The sequence below is a fragment of the Amblyomma mixtum genome, chromosome 2 (assembly GCF_055824585.1).
Source record: "Amblyomma mixtum isolate Tamu chromosome 2, ASM5582458v1, whole genome shotgun sequence".
Lineage (NCBI taxonomy): Eukaryota > Metazoa > Arthropoda > Arachnida > Ixodida > Ixodidae > Amblyomma > Amblyomma mixtum.
In genome coordinates this window covers 122,449,995-122,473,834 of record NC_143013.1, presented here as the reverse complement: position 1 = coordinate 122,473,834, position 23,840 = coordinate 122,449,995, and the positions used below count along the sequence as shown (strand labels likewise).

The following is a 23,840-nucleotide window of genomic DNA, read 5'->3' as shown; positions in this document are numbered from 1 at the left end:
ATTTGGAGGTCACCATCCTGTCTGGAATCCTCAATTAAGATTGGGCATCGATTGCGGTACAAATCGACAAAGACCAAATTTTGGCTTTGGGTCAAACTTATATGTGACTTGGGCCAAAGACGGAGAACTCCTTCGCGTTGGGCGAGGTCATTTATGCCTGAACATCGATTCAGGTTCAAACCTGCCAAGGTCAAATTTCGGCAATGTCCCAAGCAAAATTTGGAGCTAACCAAGTTTTAGTTTCGGGGGTGGATGGGCGAAATTTTTGGAGCGGCCTGGGTCAAACTTACAGGTGACCATCGTGTTGGCCGTGGTCAGCTATGGCATAACATCAATTTTGGTCCAAACCTGCCGAGGTCAAATTTGAGGCATGAGGGAGCCAAATGTTGGGGGTGGCCCGAGGTGAATACCAAAGACCATGCCAGAATGGTGTGGTCATAGCGAATTTTGCCGAAGTGGCACACACTGTTTAGCTTACAATCACGCTGTTGCTATGGTAGGCATGACAAGGTTATTTCAAAGTCATAACGAGGCAGGGAATCAGAGATCTCGTACTGAATCGTGTAGAGTTTCCGCTCTAAAACTTGTTTTGAGCAAAAGAAAGACGCTATAGCTCTCTCTTTTCAGTGAGCACCTCAGCTGCATCATCAGGGAAGGGAGGACGGAGAGAATGAAAGCGGGAAGAAAGAAAGAGGTGCCGTATTCGAGGCCTCCGGAAGAATTTCGACCGCTTGGGGTTCTTTACCGTGCACTGACGTCCTACACCACACGGCGCCTTTTGCGTTTCGCTTCCATCCAGTCGTGTTCACCGCGGTCGTGGTGGAGAACGCGTCCTCGAGCTCAGCATCAGAGCAACTAAACCACTGAGCCCCCGCTGGGGGCTTAAGAACGAACCGATGCAGGGCGTCCATAAAACATCAATAGCAAGGGTGGCTGCATGGGTGGGGTCCTGGGCATGTGCTTTCGCAGGTTGCAGACACACACACACTCGATCCTTATCCATTCTACACTTTCACTCACCGCAGACGGGGAATACGAGCCCGTCTGCCGAAATTGTAACTATGGACAAATCGCTACCCAGGCGCACGTCCTCTGGGGTTGCGCGGGAAATCCGACCCTTTGAACTTTACTGCCAGCTCCCTACGAGGAGGGATGAAACCAACTCCTCGGAAGACCACACAAGCACCGAACTGGCACTCGTTTCATGGGCCGAGGAAGTCGTCCCCACCTGGGGGCCGCACAAGCCCACCTGCCCTAAATCCAAACATTCTATGGAAATAAAGTTGTTTCTCTCTCTCTCCCCCCCTCACCACCTCCGACACGCTATTTGCGCGTACAGCACACTGGTGGACCTCCATGCGGTGTCAGTTTTCCCGACATTCGTATCAAAATTGTGACGCAGCCATTGATCGTATAGCGTGCAGGGAGATCTCTTATGATTTCTTCTTTCGCAAAGCATACATCTCCTAGTCAAATTTGAGCATAACTTGTGACAGGGATTTCAACGGACTATAAAAACTGACGATGTAGCAACATTATTATGCCGTCCCCTAAATTCGTATCAAACTTTTCTCGCAACCGTTCATCATACAGCTTTCGGAGCATTGTCACACGATCTCGTTGCACATAGAGTACAGCTGCAAGTCAAGTTGGAGGCTACCCCGAGGCTACCAACCGACGACATATAAACTAACGACCATTCGTGCTTTCGCATTCACAGCCTGTAATCAATCCTAAGTGCTCTCCGTATTTTTTGCCTTAACTTTCAAGGTTGTTGTAATTGTAAACTGCCTTAAATAACAATTGTTAACTTTACGCTATCACGTCGCTTTGACGGCAGTCTGGCAGTCCATAATCCAAAAGAAATTGCTTATTGGGCGGAGCTGAAAAAAAAAACTGAATGACTCCGCTGCGGCGAACAAGCGTGGTCAGGTGTCGTCGAACACAATGTTTGCCGCTCTTGGCCCGTTCAATTTAGCGCTGATGAAGGAACCATGCTGACCTGGCGACAAAGCAACCAAAGCAGTCTGGATCAAAGTGGAAGCAGCTGCACGCAGCGGCGATCACTCGAAATGAGTCTGGTTGCATCTCGCGTCACAATCAAAATGATAAAGCCTAGTGCCGGCGGCTTTGAGCGTGAACAAACAAACAGTACGAATATTCGCGGCAATGCCATGTTTTAATAAAGAAACTTAGAGTGAGCCTGGGTTCAATACCGCTGCGTACGATGAGAGGGCAAGCTTCAGCTCTGTACCTTCCGCTTCACAGCCTTAAAAGGTTTGGTTTATGGAGTTTAAAATCCCAAGGCGTCCCAAGCACGCCGTGGTGAAGGGCGCCGGAATGTGGGCTATTTGGAATTCCTTAACGTGCAGTGACATCGCACAGTACACTGGTCTTCAGCATTTCGCCTGCATCGAAATGTGACTGCGGCGGCCGGGATCGAACCCGTGTCTTTCGGGTAAGCAGTGGAGCATCACTACCACTGAGCCACCGCGACGGCTCACTGCCAAAAAAGTTCCCGCGGGGTACACAGTCCTTTGTCTTTGACTCGTGCGCGTGTGTGTCTGGTTCTTGCTGCACTTGACCGAGCTCGGAGGCAGCAATGCTCCGTTGTGCGGAGTGGCATGCAATGACGTGGAGGAGATCCATTTCAAAAATGAGGCTGCACTTACTATAACTCAGCCGAGAGCGTGGTACGCCGGAAGTGAAGACCAATTCATGCGTACGTCTACTCGCGACAACGAAATAGACTGCAATTTTTTTTGCTGCTTTATTTTACTTTACGCGACTGCAGCTTACAGCCTGCACCAGCACCACAAGCAGATTTCAATTCAACAGCGATTTCAATTCAGTAATATCAGCTGCCAGTCAAGTTTCTTTTCGATCATCCTCCCTGTGTGCATGCCTATTTTGCGCCAATCAAGGTTACTGCGATATCGACATGCTTTAGCTGGCGCCTACGGTCGTATGCTTTCAGCTGCATCAAGGCCGTCAACATCTTTTTGTTCTCATCTTTTCTTTGTTACCTTGCAATTATGCCCTCAACGTACCGTGAATTTTTTTTCCAGTCGCCGCTTTTACTGAGGCGCAACTCTCCGCCAGGATATCCTCTTATCGCACAGCGAGTCCGCAAGCTGTAATTCTTCTATTCTCTGCACTTGTTTTTTTATGAGCTCGTTTTCCCCCGAGAGAATAAATCCTGTACAGCTGCGTAGTACAGCTTGTAGTTGAGGATCACCACTCAACACACGCTTGCAATTTTTCGAGAGGTAAGTGGAAGTTTTTGCAAGCTACGAGTTGAACTAAATAGAGGGGAACTGTGGGTCACAAAAAGAGGATGGATATATGTGACATTCTATATCAATTGAAATATTTGCCTAATATAGACTTGCAAATGTTTTCCGCCAATTTTACACGTCCGAAATAAAGTCGATTCCGTACCTGTCGCGACCTCTGGTATTTAGAACTGCCCTTTACATCGAAAGATGATGCCCTTGAAAACCTTTGTAAATGTATAGGAAGGTGTGGCAGTATTTCGCACTCCAATTTCACCGCCCGTTAACTATATAGAACTCAGCGCCCTGCCGCTGCGCTTCTCCCAACGGCGCTTCTCCCAACAGCACTTTTTGATCACTTTTAGCTCACAAAGACGGGTAGGTTACGCGGCCTTAGACATTGCTGGATGCTGTCTCACAAATAAATGAAATGAATATTTACATAATACGGACCCACGTGGCCCAGCAGCTTTACCGTGGCCAATACCGACGCCCAACTACTATCATTTATAAGCCGATGTAAAATGGCCTACGACCAGATGCAATGCATTTCATGCTTGATTAAACCTACGCCCGGTGACTAGATCATCACCATCACCATCAGCCTAACTACGTATGCTGCAGGGCAAAGGCACCTCCAATATCCCTCCATTAACCTTGTCCAGTGCCAGCTGTGGCCAGTTTATCCCCGCAGACAACCTAATCGAATATGCCCATTGCTACGCCTGTCTTCTCCTGGCATCTATTCCGTTGCCCTAAGGAACCATCGGTCATATTACCTTCCCATAACATGTCCTGCCCAAACCAATTTCTTCTTAACTTCTACCAGGACGTCATTAACCCACATTTGCTCCCTAACGCACTCTACCCTCTTCCTGTGCCTTAACGTTACCCGTATGAGTTTCCTTTCCATACCCAGCTCCGCTATCTTTATGTAATTTCTAGTCTTTTCGTTACCCTCCAACTTTCTGCTGTTTAGCCACTACCAGTAAGATAAAACTCTTAAACACATCGCCTCTCGAGGCAAGCTGGTGGACTGCAATTCACGACCTGAGAGTACCTACCAAATGCACCCCTCCTCATACTTATTCAACTAGCCGTTACATCCTAGTGGTCCGGCTATGCGGTCACTACCTGACCTAAACGTATTTATCCTCTAACAACGTCCAATACTTGGACGGCTGCCGTAAACTGTTGCACCCATGTTCACACAGTATGTTCATTTAGGACACAGGACGGAGCCCGTAGAGGAGGAGCTCGCTCAGTAAAGGACCAAGGTTGGCAAATTGCTTCACATTAATAAAATGGCCTGAGAGCAAAGAAACAACTACGGACTTCCGCATAAAATCACAAGAGAGCAATAAAAGGATTAGCGGCAAGCTATAAGTGTTCGGCAGGTAAGCTAAAAGCCTTGGAGCAGTCCGCGGCGCTCATCTTGCCAAGAGTCATGTAGGAAGAGAGCTGGCTTCCTAATCAGTCTTAACCTAGAAGATTGATCTCTTGGCCCCTAACTCTTCCGCTGCTTCCCCAGGCCTGCTTTTCTTCGCCTAAGTCCGTCAACCGAAAGAAAAAATGTCCTCATTCAGAAAAAAAATAAAACTGTTTCTATTTGTAGAACCTTTACTTTGTAGATGAGGTCCAAGACTCAATTCAAGGTAGAGGTCCCACAGCGTGGCTGGGTTTTAGCACTTTTGTTCTACATAAGGCAAGTACAGCCGCGAGCAGTATGAGAGGGAACAACGTTGAAGCACTGATTTATGACTACGTCATGGTTACATGTCAAAAATACAGTTTTTTTGCTGTCGTCGTGCAGGTTGCGGCTCCTCCGCAACTAAATTCCTTGATTGATTAATTTCTTAATGACGTCATCAGGTTCACGTGACAAAAATATATCAATCAAAGCACCGCAAGTTTCAAATCAACCACGAAATTCTCTGATCTTCTTAGAAAAGTCACGTGATCTTGAGACGATATCACAACCCCTCCATCATGGGAGATGACAACCTACCCAGAGTTGCCAAACTGAATGCAGTTGCCACGTGCCCAATGTGGCGCGGCGCTGGGTCTCACAAGCGCCTCCGGCGGCTGTGTACCACGACTGCCACCTGCCGGGGTAGTGGCGCATCGATTAACCGTTGAACGACTTCACCACTAGGGAAATGGGAACAACCTGTCATCTATGAATCCGATTGAGAGTGTCGTGACTTCAACAACAACAAGTGATCAGCAGTGTACCAATGATAGGGCAACACCAAAATTGAAGATGTGAGCCCCCTCAAAATTTTTTATGTGCCCCCCCCCCCCTCCTCAAATAAAAAAAAATTCTTAAGGAGCCCCAGAATTCTGCAAGCTTACCCACCCCAAAAACACGTAAAGGTGTATTTGTGGGTTGTATTAGTATGACCCCATAGGATAATCCAATTCAAGGTACTCTAAAAGTCTAGAAGCTGGCTAATGCATACCATATGAGTGCAATAGAACCGGTTCTAACCCGAGATTTGGAGGGGAAATTACAATAAACTTAGGTGCTCATTGTACGCATCACAGCAGGCAACCTCAATGCTATATAATTTTTCTCTTTAAGAGAGTGGTTTTTGTGGAAGTTTCTGGCGCAAATTTTCAGCATTTTCGGTGCCGGTTCTAGCGCGATTGATCAAACATACGTTTGGATTGTACTTAATTCATCTCGAAAACCGAACTTTGAAATAATTATGGATAAAACCGCTATTTGCCAGTTAGCCCGGAAAACTTCCATTAAAGGCAGAAATGATAAACGGCGTTTACGTTTCTTTTCAACCAACGATGTAGCGTTGTTTGCACTGCACATCAGGAATTTGGAGGTTAATATATACTATTTCCCTTATATAATGACATAGCCACTAATTCGAAATGTAACCTTTTCACTTTTTTTGCTACACTCTATTACGGGAGCTTCTTTAAAATCCAGTTTTGAAATCCCTGTATATTGTTACCAAGTTTCAACCTTGCGCACTTTTCTCTTTGTCATTTTTTTTTCATTCCAAGCCCACCTGAACAACATTTTTGCTCGTCTATATTGACATCTGCAGGCGAATTTTTTTCACATATATGCACAAATAGGAAAGCGCGATGTAGAAAACAAAAGCTTTTCATCCATCAAAATTAGTTCCTTTGGGAAACTGTTTGAGTTCCACTGAAATGTCTTCCGCTATAAAACTCGCTGTAGAGGGGTGATCCCTTTAACGAAGTTTTCCTCAGCATCAGAATGTCGCAGCTGTGCTACGCCACCATGGCGCCTCCTAGCACTCTAGATTCAACACTACTCGCGGTCAAACCTCGCCGTGTTCCACGATGCATGTTATTATTTTAAGGCGTAAATCGGGCAAGATAACAAGTACTGCACTTTCCACTCTATCCCCTTGTAAAGCACCTTATTATGCGAAAAATCTAACGTCAGATGGCATCTATTTGTTACATTTCACACTAAATCAGGCGCCTCCTGAAATCGGGGAATATGATAAGCCGAGATCTCTATTACAGCTCCCAAAATCATAAGTCAGCGTAAAGTTTCAATTATCTCTTATCTTTGGATCTCAAATTGTGCGAAACCAACGCCCATCTGTGAATGTTGTACCCAATTGAGCACCTCTGCCTCCCCTCGACCTTCATCAAAGACGTCTTATTTTTAGGTCATACGAAAGACCCAATTTTCAAGCAATACGAAGAGCTATATTCCCTTATGGCAAGATATTAACCCTGCATAGAAGTAAAGTCAGGCACGAGAGAAAAGGTAGACTGAGCAGACGAGGTTCGCAAGTCTCCTAATGTTACACACTGTGTTATACGGAAGACACTGCGTTGCCTCTTCTCGTCTCCAGAATGCCACAGCAGATGGAACCGACTTTGCCCGAGCACCACAAAGCGGAGCTGTTCGAGGAGCGCTCCGACCGGTACTCGGCTGCCAGCGCGGCCATACTGGATGCATTCCACAATGCATTCAAGATCTGCGATGACCAGGAGCAGCAGCAGTTCATCGACGTCGGATGCGGACCAGGAAATTTTACGTTCAAGTATGAAGCGATGCGCTTGCTGCATGTGGGGAATGTTATGCGCGAACTGGGAGAAGCAGTGAATAAAGACATCTAAAAGTTGGTCGTTAAACGCCGAGATAATCAGCACTGACATATAAATATATTGCCGACGATTACGTTACCTCCTAACGCGAAATTTGAGCGCATCTCACCAGTTGTTTCAGCTTTTCGATAGATTGAGGCAAATAATTCGAGCAAGATATGCATGTACAATTACAGACATGTTATTATTCTCAAATTTTCTCTCTTCAAGAAACACTCCACTAACGGTTCTTGACTGTCATTAAGGAAACTTTGCGGTCCGAAAAACAGATGGATATATGCTGCACTTGCAGCACCAATGCCTGGTTCTTATTCTTAAAGACAAGGTACAGGGTCTGTTCTGAAAGTAGTAGGACTGATTTTTTTTTCGAAATTTTATTCATGATAATAGTACAAACGAACAGTATTTTTCAAAAGAGCACCCTTCCGCATCTGCACACTGCTGCCAATGAGTTTTCCAGTTTTCGTACGCGTCCAGGAACGCCTGCACCGGAATGCTGTTTAGCTCCCTCGTCACGGCCTGTTGAACCGCTTTTACCAATCCGTGATGCTTCTCCTTGAGCGTCGACTTTATTCTCGGGAATAGAAAAAAGTCTGGCGGGGTCATGTCGGTGCTCTAGGGAGGGAGGGGGGGGGGGGGGGGGGGGGGGGGGGCGAGGCAGCGTTGCCACCTTGTGCTAGGCAAGATACTCCATTACGAGGAACCCTGTGTGGCTCGGCGCGTTGTCATGGTGCAGCCGCCATTTGTTGGCGATGGCTGAGCGGACACGAACAATGCGTTTGGCAGTCTTCTGAGGACTTCCACGTAAAAAACTGCATTAACTGTTTGTCTGGGTGGTACGAACTCTTTGTGGATGACTCCATGTCGATCAAAAAAAGCAAATGAGCACGGACTTTTCCTTCCATTTGCTCTATCGCGCTTTCTTGGGGCGTGGGGAAGAAGGAGTGGGTCATTATGACCTCTGCCGCTTGCTCTCCGTGTCGTATTCAAACACCCACATCGCGTAACAGGTCACTACGTTATCCAAAAAAAATCGGGGTCCTCATTCACGTGATGAAGAAGATCCTGTCAGATCGCTTTCCGGCTGGCCTTTTGGTCCTCTGACAACACTCGCGGCACAAACTTCGCGCACACTTTCCTGGTGGCTATGTTTTCTGTCACGATCTCAAAAACTTGGATTTCAGGAATGCTAAAGTCATTAGCAATCATTCTGATACTCATCCTGCGATCACTGTTAAGTAAATTTTTCACCACGACACATTTTCGTTGGTCTTGCTGGTCGATGAGCGTCCGGAGCGGTCGTCGTCTTCCACTCTTTCCCTACCTTCTTAGAACAACTTGAGCCACTCAAAAACACCTGATCTACCCATGGCAGCATCCCCGTAGGCCTCCTTAATCATGTCATGACTCTCTTTGCCCGTTTTACCATGCTTTACACAAAATTTGATCACGTATCGTTGATCTAGTAAACACTCCATGATTCTGCGTGACGAGGCGTTTCGACAGGGGTCCAGAGTACAAGAGACCTCCTCTCTTCAACGGCCGAGAGCAGACTGCCGATTTTCCCCAGCGTTCCCAATATCCCCTTTTACCGATCCTGCGCACGCAGACAACCTTTCGTCCGCCCATTCGCCCAGGAAAAAACCAGTCCTACTACTTTCATAACAGACCCTGTATATTCAAGTATTTCGCGAGGTTGTCACAGCCGTGGTACGCGTTACGAGCGAGGGGAACAGGAGGTTCTCCTTAAGAGAAAAAAATAGCGCACACGAGAATACGGGACAAGCGAGGAGACACAGACAAGCGCTAACTTTCAACAGACGGTTTATTGCAAAATCGGGAGCATATATACACATGTCCAGAAAGGCAACAAAGAACAGGAACGAAGATAACAAGAAACACACACCCCCAGAAGCCATCTGCTTATCGTGCCAGATATGCAAGCTCTTTTTTTGACAAATTAACAGAAGTTTCCCTGACACAATTCGGTCCAGAACGCACGATGTTCGACGCTTCAACAATCTCCTTGGTAAGTTGGTCGCGGTGATGCTACAAGATTACAGTATCTTCAAACATTGGACGGCATGAAGGGTGACAGTCACATGTCTTGCAATGCAAAGCCAGATGCCCGTCGACACCACCTCTGACTTTCTTCGCAAGCTTTTTTAGGCGCACGTTGAGGCATCTGCCCGTTTGCCCGATGTAGAATCTACCGCATGACAAGGGGACCTTGTAGACTACCCCCAGCCGACAATGGACGTAGGTCTGCCTATGTGTGATAGTACAGTCGGGTCTACGCTTTTTGACAGGGCAACTCATTCTGCACAATCTTCCCCGCCTCTCAGGAGCCGTGAACACGACCTTAACATGAGACCGCTGACCCACCTTCTTGAGGTTGTGTGATACCTTATGCATGCAAGGTATCACCGCCAACTTTTCTTTTTCTCTTCTATCTTTTTTCTTTTTCCTGTCCTCTGCTCTTTGTTCATGACTCAGGCGAGAAGCTTCCTTCCTTTTGCTATGTAAGCATTCAGCAACCGACGCTATCACGTGAGTCGGTTAGCCCGCGCCCTGCAAACGTGTAACTTGCATGTCCAAGCCCTCCTCGAACGTATGCCGGCAAGACTTGTCAAGAGCATTGGACAGGACCGAAATAACGATATTTCTTTTGACAAGTTTAGAATGCGCTGAACTGTATAGCAAACGGGGCTTGTTAGCTCTGGGCTCGTATATCCAACAGGCATGGTACTTACGGAACCGCAGCCGCAGGACTAAGAACCTAATGCTGTCATGCTCAGGCATTTCAGACGTGAATGTCAGCGGCTGAAAACAATCATCAAAAGAATTCAAAATGTGCGTGACAAAAGGGTGGGACAAAAGGGTGGCTACTAACGAGAAGATTAGATCGTCCGACAAGAGGGTCAGTAAAAACAGACAGGTCAAGAAGAATTAAAAAGTCATCCAGATAACGAAAGATCTTTAAAATCTCTAGATCAGTTAGTCGCTCAAAAAGAGCCTTGTCACAACGAGCTAAAAACAAGTCACTCAAAATCGGTGCGATGCAGGATCCGATGCAAACACCTTGCTTTTGCAGGAAAACGTTGTTGTTAAAGGTAACAAAAGTAGAAGTGAGGTAAACGGATAAAAGTTCTAAAAAACCTTCCGTGCTCACGCCACAAGCATTTTGAAAGTCGACAGCGCCACTATTGTCGATAGCATCCTCGACGCAAGACAGCAGCCCTTCATGGGGCAACGAGTAAAACAAATCTTTTATGTCTACTGAAAAAGCAGCAATGTTTTTCTGGTCATTGGCTCTGAGGAAGTCAATAACGGCTGCGGAATCCCTGGTTAATAAAGGATCAATAACACAGACGAGTTTCAAATTGGATTGCAGATAGTCCGCAACGCACTTCTGCCACGAACCAGACTCTGAGATAATTACGCGAAATGTGCATTCTATCTTATGCGTCTTAGCCGAAAAAAACATCTCCAGTGTATCTTTGTCGCTATTATCTATTCCCTTAACGGCGTTCGTCAGGCTAAGCTTGTCGCAAAGCTTTTTTGCCCGCGCCTTAACCTTTGTTAGCGGTACGCGTTTCATCTGCTTGAACACAGTCTGTACAGCCTCAGACGCCTTTACACGAAATAAATCGTGCCTTTCTAGACATGTGTATATATGCTCCCGATTTTGCAATAAACCGTCTGTTGAAAGTTAGCGCTTGTCTGTGTCTCCTCGCTTGTCCCGTATTCTCGTGTGCGCTATTTTTTTCCCTTAAGTATGGCTTACCAACATTCCCAAGCTTCATCTCTTCTGAGGTTCTCCTCTATGAGCGCTAAAAATTCCTGTTTGTCTTTATTTCCACATTAAAGTCCCCACCCACATTACCACCCTCGCAGGTGGCAGTTAATAGTTGATCGCGAGTGTTCGCTCACCACTGTCAGCGCTAACGCATGCAGCCCACATCTCTCTCTCATCACCCCACGTACCTACAAGCGCATTTCTGGCGTCTACTGACCCAGGAGACAGTTATGCGCACTTCCTTTCCTTTAAATGGTCGGAGTGCAAAACGTTGTCAACGCCAACGGCAATGCTCAGAATGAACGCCGAAGGCCTATGGCTTAAAACACGATTGAGGTGTCTACAATTCCAAGAGGGCAGTTATGCGCCTTTTCTTTGCTTTCCAAACTCCCGCTCTATTCGTTTCACAGCTTAAAGAGCGACTAAGGAGTCCACTGCTGGTTACAACGGACAACGGCGACGGCGACGCCGTGAAACCCAGAAGCGTGCGCCAAAGAGCTGCGCACTAAAACTAGTTATCTACAAGCCACGAGTGCAACGCTTAAGAACACTGGCTTCTGATAATGTCATTAATAAGCTGCGCATGGGCCTTAAGAGCTTACATCAGAGATATGTCAAGCCATGTGACAACCTGGGTGGAAAAAAAACCCGTTATCCGGCCATCTGGTGTTTCGATCTCCCCGAAAGTACACTAAGTTACCGTGAGGAGAAACAACGAAGCTTTTTGTTTTTAAATACCAACATTTGTGAAACGTACATCTCGGAAGTTTCAGAATACAGGACATAGAGCAATAAACGACACTACGATACACTGAAGCCGCTTAATATATATTAATAAAGGCCGTTTTTTTAGCTTATTATCATGAGCAGATGTTCCCTTTTCAGGTGGATAACTTTCATTGTGTACCTTGCAAATACCGATTTTTTCTCTGTATACGGCACAAATGGTCCCCATCACTATAGGCAATTAGTCCATCATTGGAAAAGAATGGTATCACTCTGGCCCTTAAGAGGATTGTCCTGTGCCAATACATTTCCAATATTGTTTCCATTAGCTCTGCTGCTGGGATACATTGCCACGCAGATGAGAAATTCGCTGAAGGCTAAATAAATTCCTGGTGTCCCATTTGCGAACGTAAATGTCTGGCCGGCGAGCAACTGTTGTGTACACTATACGTCCGTTGTATTTTGAAGTTTTGCGATACCCAAAGGTCCAAGGATTAATGTATTTGAAGGCACCTTGAAGCGTGTCAGCTTAGCGGAAAATATTGACAACTTCTATTAATTCTAACAAAACATATATTGCCAAAATTTAAAAAAAAATACATCGTAGACAAATGCGCCGATGGCGTATTTACTTTCATAGCAAAGGCAACGTTGACATTTGAGTCATTTCCACGCCGGCGGGTGTCGCGCCTTCAGTGGTGGAATCGCAGTAGTTCACTGTGACAAAAGCGGTTCACACACCTCTCCTTTGTATTCTTCACTAAAGAAGCCTTTTTTGTGCGGGAAACGAGATCTTCAGGTGGATGGATGGAAAACTTTATTATGCAAGCGAGTTTGGACCATGCAAGGTCTCAGGGCCACCGCACAGAGCTCACATTACGAGCATTGTCCAGGCTACATAGGGCCATGGCACTGGCACCCCGGTTCACACAGCGAAGTTGCGTGTCCGGGTCCTGCGACGCAAGGAGGGCCTCCCATTCCTCCCATGTACCGATGGCGGGCTGTCCCTGCGGGGGAGGATCGGCAGGGCAGCCGAAGAGGATGTGGTCCAGGCTGGCGTGCGATTCTCCGCAGGGAGTGCACTCTGGGGAAACAGGGTGGAAGTAGGATAGAAGCTGAGGGGTAGGAAGAATTCGGGTCTGGAGTCGCCCGCAGAGGATTTGTTGGGAGTGGGATAGGCGGTGGTGGGGAGGGGATAGAGACGACGGGCAAGGCGTGCTTGTTGAGTTAGTTGTGAGAACGTGTGTGCCCGCTCCCTCGAGAAATCCCGGCTGGGGTCGCAATTTGCCCGGCAAATAAGTCCTCGGGCTATGTTATTGGCGGCCTCATTTCCGGCATTGACAGAGTGAGCCCACACCCACACGAGCTGTTTAAGCCAGCGTATTCGCTTCGGCGGACGCGGTTGCTGCGACGCGCGTCTCTTCTTTCACTCTTTCCTCTTATCTTTTAACTCTCCTCTTCCTACACGTAGCAGCAGTGGTAGCTCGGCTCGTGCCAGTCGGCAGGCCCGTGCACTTTGCTTTGCATCCATCTCTCAGTCCCAACAACAACAACACAGCAACTAACGAACACGTGTGAGTGCTAGCCCCTAGCTATGAACATTCGTGCAACTAGCCCTGGTACCCTTCTCCATGCAGGTACTTGCTACCTCGTGTCCCTCCTTGTCGGCGACTTGTGGCGGCTGACAATTCCGAAAACATGCTCAAGCACGCCGCCGAGAAGTTTCCGCACCCAAAGGTCGAGTACCTGCCGCTGGACATCGTGGGAGATGTGGAGGGGTTCGTGCGAGAGCAGGGCCAGTTCCAAAGGGTGTACTCGTTCTTCATGCTGCAATGGGTGAGAGACCAGCGTCTGGCCATGCAGAACTTCGAAAAACTGATGACACCCGGGGGAGAGTTTTTCATGGTGCTGCTAACAACTTCCAACTTCACTGACCTTTACAAGGATATGATGGAGCACCCGCAGTGGAGCAAGTATCGCGAGGTAAGTTGCCCGAGTGCTCTGAAAGAAGGTCATTACTTAAGCAGGTGCTGCGCAGACCTCCTTCAAGTTTTTGTTCCCGCTGATGTTTCTTCGGGAAGGCAATACCTGTATTTATTGCCGAAAATGTTGGACTTAAACTTCGAACATTTCGTTTGCAGCAGCTGAATTCCCACTTGCGCCAAAATAGCGACACTAAAATAGCAACACTAAAACAATAAATAGCAACTTCCTCCAAAACCCTTCCCCGGTGATATTACATTTTAGGAACTTTCCCTTTTTCAGAAACTTATTTTTCTAAACAAGGTTGGAAAGCGGGCCGGTGATAGTCCCGAGTTTAAAGATAATCTGCGCTTAATCACATGTTAACGGCTGAGGGCTTTCGGTGGGCGACCTTTAAGACATTTCAACTTCAAGTTTATTTTTTTCCAGGTCCCGAAAATTAAGTGCCCACTAAGACGACAGAATAATTTGGCAATAAATACTGCAATTTGAGAACATCAAGCTCACGCTAGCCAAGATACAAGATAATGCCAGACAGTTACTTGTTTCCTTTCCTTTTACTAAAAGGCTCATTCTGATCTGTAACACTTGAAGCTAGAACCATATGTATTTTTTCTTTTAACCGTCAGCCACAGGCGGTGGTAGTGGCCAACTTTGGTCAGTGGTCACTCCTGCTTGAAATGCGCCATGAAGCAGGAGAACAGAAGCACCAACAGCCGACGCGACTAGTATTTGTCAAATTCCTTCACATTGCCTGTATTATTCCGGAGGGAAAGCAAATATCAATGAAAATATGCTATAATCTAACGCACGAGAAACAGCATGAATTTTCCAAGCTGCCGCAAAGAAAAGTGCCCTGAATAATCATTTTTGTGTGGGCACAGGGTGTATATTTTGCTACAGCATCCAAAATTTCGTCACAGTATTCACCTTCTCAGGCTCCTTGAAATGCCGTCAGAAGAGCTTATACAAATTTTATGCCTAAGAGTAAGAGTACCCTTAGTGCAAAAGTATACGAAGTATGCCCCAGAGTTTGTTAATTGCTGCTGAGAACGTTTTTCTTTGCACACAGCACTCACATATCCGAATTGTTTTTGCTCTGAATGTCGCTACAAAACAAAATTTCCAAAGACAAGAAATGACGAAATATTAAAGCACAATTTACACCCGTGAAAGAAGCAAACAACAAACTGGCTCAAAAGGATACCACTCGAGGAACCAGTTCACGAAATATTGTCGCCAATTTTTTCAGAGATGTGCCACGAGCTCCTGTGGTGAAAAGAAATGTATTGTTTGGATATTTTAAAGAAAAACGTGAAAATATCACCTTTTGCTGCCGGCCTAAATTTTCTGCGACAGTTTTCACGCAACCTTCTTGGTGATTGTTATTAGTTTGTCTTTGTGTTCATTTCCCGCAATTTTTATATTCGTGTGTTTCTACTGCCCAGGTTCTTCAAAAATTTATGCCTGCAATAAGTGGCACGAGAGACGTAGAATGTTTGAGGAAATACGCAAGGGACCTCATCAAATTTACCGATCTCATTCCACTGGCCTGCGAGGTTTTCTCTTACCCTCCTGCGAAGCTGACCAAAGACGAAATGATTCGTGAGTATCTTGCGTCTAGATAACTATAAAAATGGTTAATGTAAAGGGGCGAGGAAAAAAACGCTTGATGAGACAATATCCTCGTGCCTCTGCCTTTCTAATTCGTATTGTGTTGGCAAGTCTGACGAGGTGAAAAAATTGTCTAAGAGGGATTCGTACCCAACTTTCCCAATTTGCTAAATAACTGCCTCAAACTAATTGTTTCGCAGGAAATAAAGAACCTTATAACAGTCGAGTTGTGAAAACGCACGCATTTGATTTACATAAGAAGTGTTTACATAACGCTAGGCGACTATTTTTAATGTTAGCAACACTGCAAAAAAAATCTGCTGTGGACGGCAGACACCTGCTACTACTGCTAAAGGAAACGCCCGGCCAGTATTTTAAGGCGAAAGCCTTTAATGGCTCATGCTCGCGGTGTCCGTCCGTGGGCTGGAATCGTGCCAACTGTGGCCTCTCCTCCGCTCAGCGGCGCAACCACCTCCCCTCCTTGGTAACCGGCGCGCCGATGGGTGGCGCAGCTGTCCATAGCAACTGTGACGTCACAGAGTAGAGGTAGAACGAGCGCTCGCGCGTCGGCGGTGGCAGCTGCACTGCCGCTCCTTCGCCAGACGTCTCGTTGCAGTCGAGTGAGTGAGACGCATGGCTCCGAAGCGGCCCAGTGATTCCGCGCCAAGCGATTCGGGGAAGCGGCAAAGGGTTGACCTCAAGACTTTCGACAAGCATGCTTTAGAACTTCCAATGTGTTTTCGGAAATTTTTTTTCCCTTGCATGGCTGCCTTTCGAGTTCTATTGAAAGGTGCACTAAGTTTTAGTGAGACGTCAAGCGCATTCTCTCTGCACCATTCTAAGACACACACTAAAAAAAGCATTAATAATATTTGCATGCTCACCGTTTCCCTCTCAGGTTGCAGGATGCGTTTTATATTCGTCAAATATATCTTTCTTTTCATTTTCGCCGCTACATCTTTCATCAGTGAGTTCTCTTTCGCATGAAATGGCAATTTTCTCCATGCCTACAATGAAAACAAATCAAAAAGCAGTTTTCTTCTTAATTTTATTATTTTACAGCACAGAACGGCATCTTACTATGCTAGAAGGCGGTTTGTTGTTGGCTTCAAATTCAACTGGCTCGCCGTCCTTGTTTTAATGAGAGAGGATTAAAAGCGTGATGGAGCAAAGAATGCGTCGGCGGTCATAAAATTCGCCATTTGGCTCAAGAGAAGTAGCTTCATTAGACTGATAATTCCCATGAGCCGTAGGGAAGTGACCTCCCCAGACCGGATAATTCCTATTCGCTCGAGGGACGTGACTTCCCCAGACCAGATAATCCCTACTTGCTCGAGGGAAGTGACTTTTCCAGACCGGATAATTCCTATTTGCTCCAGGGACGTGACTTCCCCAGACCAGATAATCCCAACTTGCTCGAGGGAAGTGACTTTTCCAGACCGGATAATTCCTATTCGCTCGAGGGACGTGACTTCCCCAGACCAGATAATTCCTACTTTCTCGAGGGAAGTGACTTCCCCAGACCGGATAATTCCTTTTCACTCGAGGGACGTGACTTCCCCAGACCAGATAATCCCTACTTGCTCGAGGGAAGTGACCTCCCCAGACCGGATAATTCCTATTCGCTCGAGGGAAGTGACGTCACCAGAATATATAATTCCGACTGGATTGGGGGGGGGGGGGGGTCGTGCCAGCGGACCGGATAATTCCCATTGGCCGGAGGAAAGTGGCGTCACCAGACTTGAAGTGACGTGTTCTAGGGTGAAGGCATCAGCAGCTTCAGATGCTATCACATTGCCAACGCTTACTATTAGCAGGTGTCCTTGTGAACTTTGTACTTAATCTGTAGCTGAAAATGTTTCTAACTGACCTACGCTTTTCTACGAAGACTTATTGCGCGTGCTACTGGAACATTTTGCGAAATATTCAGAACCGCGTTGGGACAGCAATTACACTATTTCAACCCCAATCATTGTGCGCTGTCAGGACCCTGTGCACGACGCCATACAACATTGTTCAGGGTTATCATGCGAGAGGTTTCCTTCGATTCGGTAAACTATACATTTATTCGATAACGTAACATGTGACACGGATGGTTTATCGCAATTCAGTAGGACTCATATTTTCTTTAATTTTCTTTACCGCTTTTCAGAAAATTTCCTGTCCTTCAACGCCGTCTACCCTTTGCTCAATGATGAGGAGAAACAAGACCTCCGGAAGTTTGTAACTCAGTTCACAGAGAAGCTTTGGGTCGAATACAATGAAAGAAAAGCCATGGGCCGGAAGGTGGTGGCTATCCATGCACAGAAGCCTCTCCACTAGAATGAGAGCATTCTGTCTTTTACGTTATCGAGACTTTACATCAGTAGTGCCAGGTAACTATTTCGAATTAAAGCAATCCTTTCTCAATCTGTTGTACACTCAACTGGTACCATCGTCCATCTAACGGGGAAAAGAAAGTCGCCCTCTAAGAATTGTCCTTTTCGTTGTTCTTGCAGCAAAAAGTAATTAGAGACGACAATTGAATTACACTCATTCTGAACCCACATATACGCCCAAACTTCAGAAAAATGAAATATTTTAGCCATTTTGCTATGTAAAATGTTATTCAACCTCAGAATTGGGAATCATTATTTAAATCATGGCAATGTTTTTCTCAATAAATCCTTTTGAACTTTCGTGAAGTATAGGTTATTAACAGTGCTATTGTCCGGATATCACTGCAAAAAGCCACCGCAACAAAATATTTCCGAATGCTTGCCCGAAACATTCCTTCAGCGTCATGGTCAATGACACCACGTAAGGCATTTCGGAAATCCTGGACATGGCAGGGACAGCCATTGAGGTCCACATTTATAAAAAGAAGCGGAGTTGAAAAGCAGCTTACCAGTTGGAAGACGGGAAAGGACGGTACGGTATCCATTACTGCTGGCGTATGCCGTAAGGTTAATGGGAATGTTTGCAGTGTTTTTTTTTCACCTACCTTACAACTGATGACTCAACAGATGTACAGAGGGCAAAACACATGCCTAGAACGGCCGAACTGTGTGTCCCGCAGCTTCCAAAGCAGCTGCGACCAGGAAGGCAAAAAATGACGATTAAATCCTAACAGTTTAACTGCCCATGCTTATATCCAGAGCATGTTTAACCAATTGAGATCGCTAGATATCGCGTGTTCATCCCGAAACACGCCCAGAGTGTGTTCTAGGCAAGCGTTTTGCCCTCTGTACAATATGCCGCCTAGCATAACTCTAGACTAGAAAAAATTGTTTGTTTCATTCTTGTGGACACTTTTCTGGTTTTGGATGACAGAAAATAAATTCCTTTCCAAACCAGACAGGCCTCTGCCGAATCTTCTTTTTTTTTAATTTCGTTTTTTACTTGTTTGGTTGGCTCGTCGCGTGCATGAAATGTGCATGCTTGTGCTAACCGTGGCGTCCTCGTTCTGTACCTCTGCCTGAGATGCCTTTCTTTGAAAGTGTGGCGCCACTGGGAAGAAGAAAAAGTCGTGACACTTAGAATAGCGAGAACTCCGCATAGACATGGCATAGACACTACGTCCCCATGCTGCTGTTGTCACGCGAATTACGCACCGAAACGAGTGCAGAGTGTTTGTACGGCAGAGATGCTCGTTGTGTAAACTTGACAAAAAACAAAGCGCAGAACTCGTGTATTCCTAAAGTTGGGTATTAGCAGGCATACCAAGCACTGGACTGCGAATTATTCTGTTAAATTTAGTTTCTAAAACAAGAGGGAAAGATCATTAAAAGCCAACATAGTACGGTCCGCGCCAAAAGTCAGGTGTCACTGAGCGTTTAACGAGGCGTTTGAAAATGTTCGCCCTGAAATTAGCTATGTGCGCACTTTCTGAAAGTGTGCTCTCAACACACCCCAGAAATCTGCCTGACACCTGCACAAGTATTTAAACAGCAGCATCCCTTTCCTCCCTCCAACGCGCATTTCATGCCCACAACAGCACCTCAAGCTTTCGCAACATGCCGCTCCTAAACAGTAACCTTCAGGCCCTGCTCCTTGCGATGAAAAAAGAATTGGATTGCTTCAGGCAGAAGAAGCGAATAGCTTCCATTGTTGTGTGCAGACTAATTACTCAACCAATACGTAAGCATTTGCAGCAACTTTAAGGTTGTGTTGTATTGCAAGTTGTGATATGCTTTTTATATTCATTCATATGTATTTATTTTCTCTGTGTATTTGTGTTCTGTTTATTTTTGTTTTCTTGTTTTTGTCGTCTTGCTGCTCTGATGACCTATACAGGGTGTTTCACTGTAAGACTTGATGCGAATTTCTAAATATAGGCTTTTTCAGTTTGTAGAGCAGTTTTGTCGGCATAGCGTTGACTGCGGTGTATTACATGATAATACAACGCAGACTGGCGGACTAACAGGTTGCTAACTGATATTGAACTTTTTAACTATTTCTGTTGTGCTTCTTGACTATAGAAAGGCGTGTAGCTCACCGTAAGTAATATGTATGTCATTTTTTTATTATTTAGGAAACACGATTACCCTTGGCGAAATGGCCTTCAAGTTTTGTCTACACCGCGCCAAAATACAAGAGCTTTCGAGAAGCTTGCAGGCAAAGCAATATCTCTGGTGCAGGTAACTCGTCGAAATAGCAAAGATATGTTTGGCCGCAGCACCGAGGGTAACCGCATTTTCGAAATATTAAAAACTTATATGGATATTAATTGCGGTAGCCTCCGCGCCTTTCAATAATTAAGTAGCCTAACAGAAGTAGTCAAAAAGTTAGCTATTCAATACTAGTTAACCAACCTGCTAGTTAGCACGCCTTTACTGTACCTTGATCAACTACACCGCTGAAATGCTATGCGAAAAAAGCGCTCCTCAAACTGCAAAAAAACTACCTTTAAAAATTGTGTGAGTGTTCAGTTGAAACTCCCTGTAACTGTGTAAGCACCTATCCGCATCAGCTCCTAATGTTTGATGTTAGCTCTATTTAAAAACAAAACACGCGCTCTCTGGGCCGCGACTACGAATGTGCAACACGCATACCAAACGGCATCAATCCGTGCTACGCGCCCTACACTTGCAGCAAAGTGCTGCCGCAAGAGGTAGCTAAAGACCGCCTCGACCGTACACGATGTACCAGCTTGCATCGAACGACTACTTCTACTCAGAAGCCTTAGGTGCGCACTCAAGGGACGCCCCTCTATTTTTGTCGCTGTACTACCAGTTAAGGAGGAATTCTTAAAAGGCATTGCACAGAGTGTACTTGACCTATGATGCCGTTCTTAGATTGCATTCTCGGCATATGCACGGGAGCTCTTAGGTCATGTGACCGTTAGCTATGAATATGTTTTTTCTCAATAAAAAAATGTAGCTGTGAGTCAGCGCTCGTCTGTGTGTTTCCTTCTTTTCTGGCTTTCGTCTGTTCGCGCTGTTTTCTACCCAAAGAGAGAACACACCAACTAGCCCAATTATCCAATCTACTGTACTTGAGTTGCAGCGAGGCTTAGGACGCGGTGTGTCTAGTGACGAAGCCCAGATGGAGTCCACAGCTTCGGTGCCGCCTTCAGTATAACCTTTCTTGCATTGTGGCACCAAGGACATAATAAAGTAGTGACTGAATATTTCTTCAAAGACGCGATTGTTTGACTGATTGATCAGCAATATATTATTGTTATTTACAAATGCAACAATCAATAAATTGCCGTTATTTATTTATTTATTTATTTATTTATTTATTTATTTATTTATTTATTTATTTATCTGTTTATTTATTTATTTATTTATTTATTTATTTATTTATTTATTTATTTATTTATTTATTTATTTATTTATTTATTTATTTATTTATTTATTTATTTATCGGTCGGTCGGTCGGTCCGTCGGACGATCGGTTGGTTGAAGTGCTATGATCCACAGTGTATGACAAGTAAAGGGTCTGTGTGCAGCTTTTAGATGTATGATTCCCTCACAATTCCCGCACAATTTCTCTGTGCAGACAGTCTTCAGCGTATACATGGGGTAACTGCAGTACATCATGGCAGCAGACGGCATAGTGCAGGCCGCGGGGCACAAGTTGCAGAACAGCTCTCCATGAAGGCCATCAGTCTTCTTGAGCGGTATGCCTCCCTTGCAGAGAGCTAAGCAGATTATCGGCACTACGGCGCAGGCATCATGTCTCTTTTGTGCGACATGTGTGATGCATTCTTCCCTGGAGCTCTGCTATGGTACTTGCGACAGGCGCCTAAAATAATTTCCATATGCTATGCTCACTTGCAATGCAGAAGGAAGTGTTTGTCGAAAACACCGCACTGAACTGAGTTTTGAAACCTCAAGACAGAAGAAAGTAAGTGTTAAACGAACATACACCAATCGCAACGATGCCTCTTGAGGTGGACATGACGCTTCGATGAGATGTGCTCGGTGATCCTAGCAGCCCCTTTTTCCATCTTTTATACTGACACTGATGTGATGCGGCAGTACTTGCGAACGACGGACGACGAATCCAAAACGGTGTCAGAATCACGGGTATTCCTCCTCACAGTCATTTGGACTTGACCGTTTTCCTCCCATCCTGATGATATTTACATTCGCAGAAGAAAAAGCTATCACTACGGGGCGAAAAGCTGTCGCCACAAGTCGTACAGGAAAAGTTTCTTTCGTGCGTGCCCGTTGGGCATCCTGCACACACAAGGAACTAGCTCTGTGTGTTCATGTGGGTGCCCTTACGCAGGCCGAAGAGTGGTGGATGCTATGTGCCGCAGCACTGTATGCACTTGTGGGAAGACCGGCAAAAATGGCGCCGGAGAGGCCGGCCATCACCAGAGACCAAACGCCAGTTCCTTGCACCAGAGCTCACCTCTTTTCAACGCCTCATCTGGCCGCCACCCCGAACGGGGCGTGCCTGGTAGAAGAGAGCTGAAGAATCGCGTAACGCCGGCTTGTTTCTAAGAAATGACAAGGCTCCTCCTTTCCGCAAGTGTGTGCTGGAGCGGCGGAGACCAAGATCCAGTTGGGTAAGGAGGATGCATAGGGTAAAGGGAGTGGCTGAATATTGGGGATTGCCGACAGATGCCATGGGAACGGAGGCGGGTGCTGCGTGATGATTGCTGCAGCAACGGAGGCATTGACTGCCGCGTTTCGGCATCTGATGCGGCGGAGTCTCGAGCATTAAGGAAAAAAACTCCGGCCGAAGAAGAGGCGCACAGGAAACCGGGAAGACGGCAGGAAAGAGGCTGGAAACATGTTGTTGGGCTACTTGGTGCATTGCAGTAAACATTAAGGTGCATCGCTTTTCATTAATTGCCAATTAGCCTCGATCATCTTGCTTCTCTATGGACTCCGCTTTGTTGAGTGCTTGCTGGTCCGGTGATCCTCGCATTTAAAAAAGAACGAATTGCAAGTTTTGCAGCACAAGTGGAACCTAGTCTCGCGCTAGCATATCTAGAAACCGCCGTTTTCCGATTTTAAACGATTGCGTTATTTTTTCTACCAGCGGATGTATATTGGTTTGGTTTATTGCTTTGGTTTATTGGGGTTCAACGTCCCAAAGCGACTGAGGCTATGGGGGACGCCGTAGTGAAGGGCTCCGGATAATTTCGACCACCTGGGGTTCTTTAACGTGCACTGACATCGGTGTTTATAAGTTAAACCCAGAACGTACAAAGCGTAACTACGGGCAACGTAACACAGAAACCAAGCAGTTATCGCACCTGTCACTGGCAGTGGTGCTGTTATTCGCACTGCACCAGATACATTTCAAAATTTCTCTTATAGAAACATTTCGAGGATATAGTAACTTTCAACCAGAGTCCAGAATATTGCGTTTCTTTCCTGCGACTCTCTCAAAATTATATCGGCATTGTTTTTTGTCGCAGAAGTGGTTTTAAACCTAGCAGCCGGCAATAACCGCAATGAGATCATTTTTCGTGCGGGGTGGTTGCATTCGCAAGGTCAGGAGCGGCAATAAGCGTCTCAAGCAGGAAACAGGATATACTAAAAACCGGCTGCGCAGCAAGAGAAGTTAGCTCAGTGTAAAAAAAAAAAATAGAATTATGCTGCAGTTGTATTCTGTCCCTCCTCGAGCACTGAAGAGCATTTGAGTGCAGTACATTAGACTATAAGCGCAGAATAACTTCTAACTTGCACGAAATCGAAACTGAGAAAACCACCAGTAATTTTTTTTCCTCCTAAGAATCGATTATGAGTGTCCTTCTAAATATGTTGTTGTCTGCTTGGCAGATAAAGACGTATATGCAACTCAGAAAACTGTACTAAAGATAAAACTTGTTTTCTCCGGCACTCGCTACAAAGTTCTGACGACAATACCGAAAAAGACTATTG

The 23,840-nt window shown here is 45.8% G+C and overlaps 1 protein-coding gene across 1 annotated transcript; it reads left to right on the top strand.

Moving 5' to 3' along the window:
* Window positions 1–7,133: 7,133 nt before the first annotated feature.
* LOC149360751 (4-vinylphenol methyltransferase 2-like) lies at window positions 7,134–17,832 on the top strand. Its single transcript, XM_089569387.1, has 4 exons — window positions 7,134–7,324; window positions 13,551–13,896; window positions 15,345–15,501; window positions 17,663–17,832. The coding sequence occupies exons 1-4, from the start codon at window positions 7,134–7,136 to the stop codon at window positions 17,830–17,832; spliced, it is 864 nt and encodes a 287-aa protein (XP_089425513.1).
* The last annotated feature ends 6,008 nt before the right edge of the window (window positions 17,833–23,840 follow it).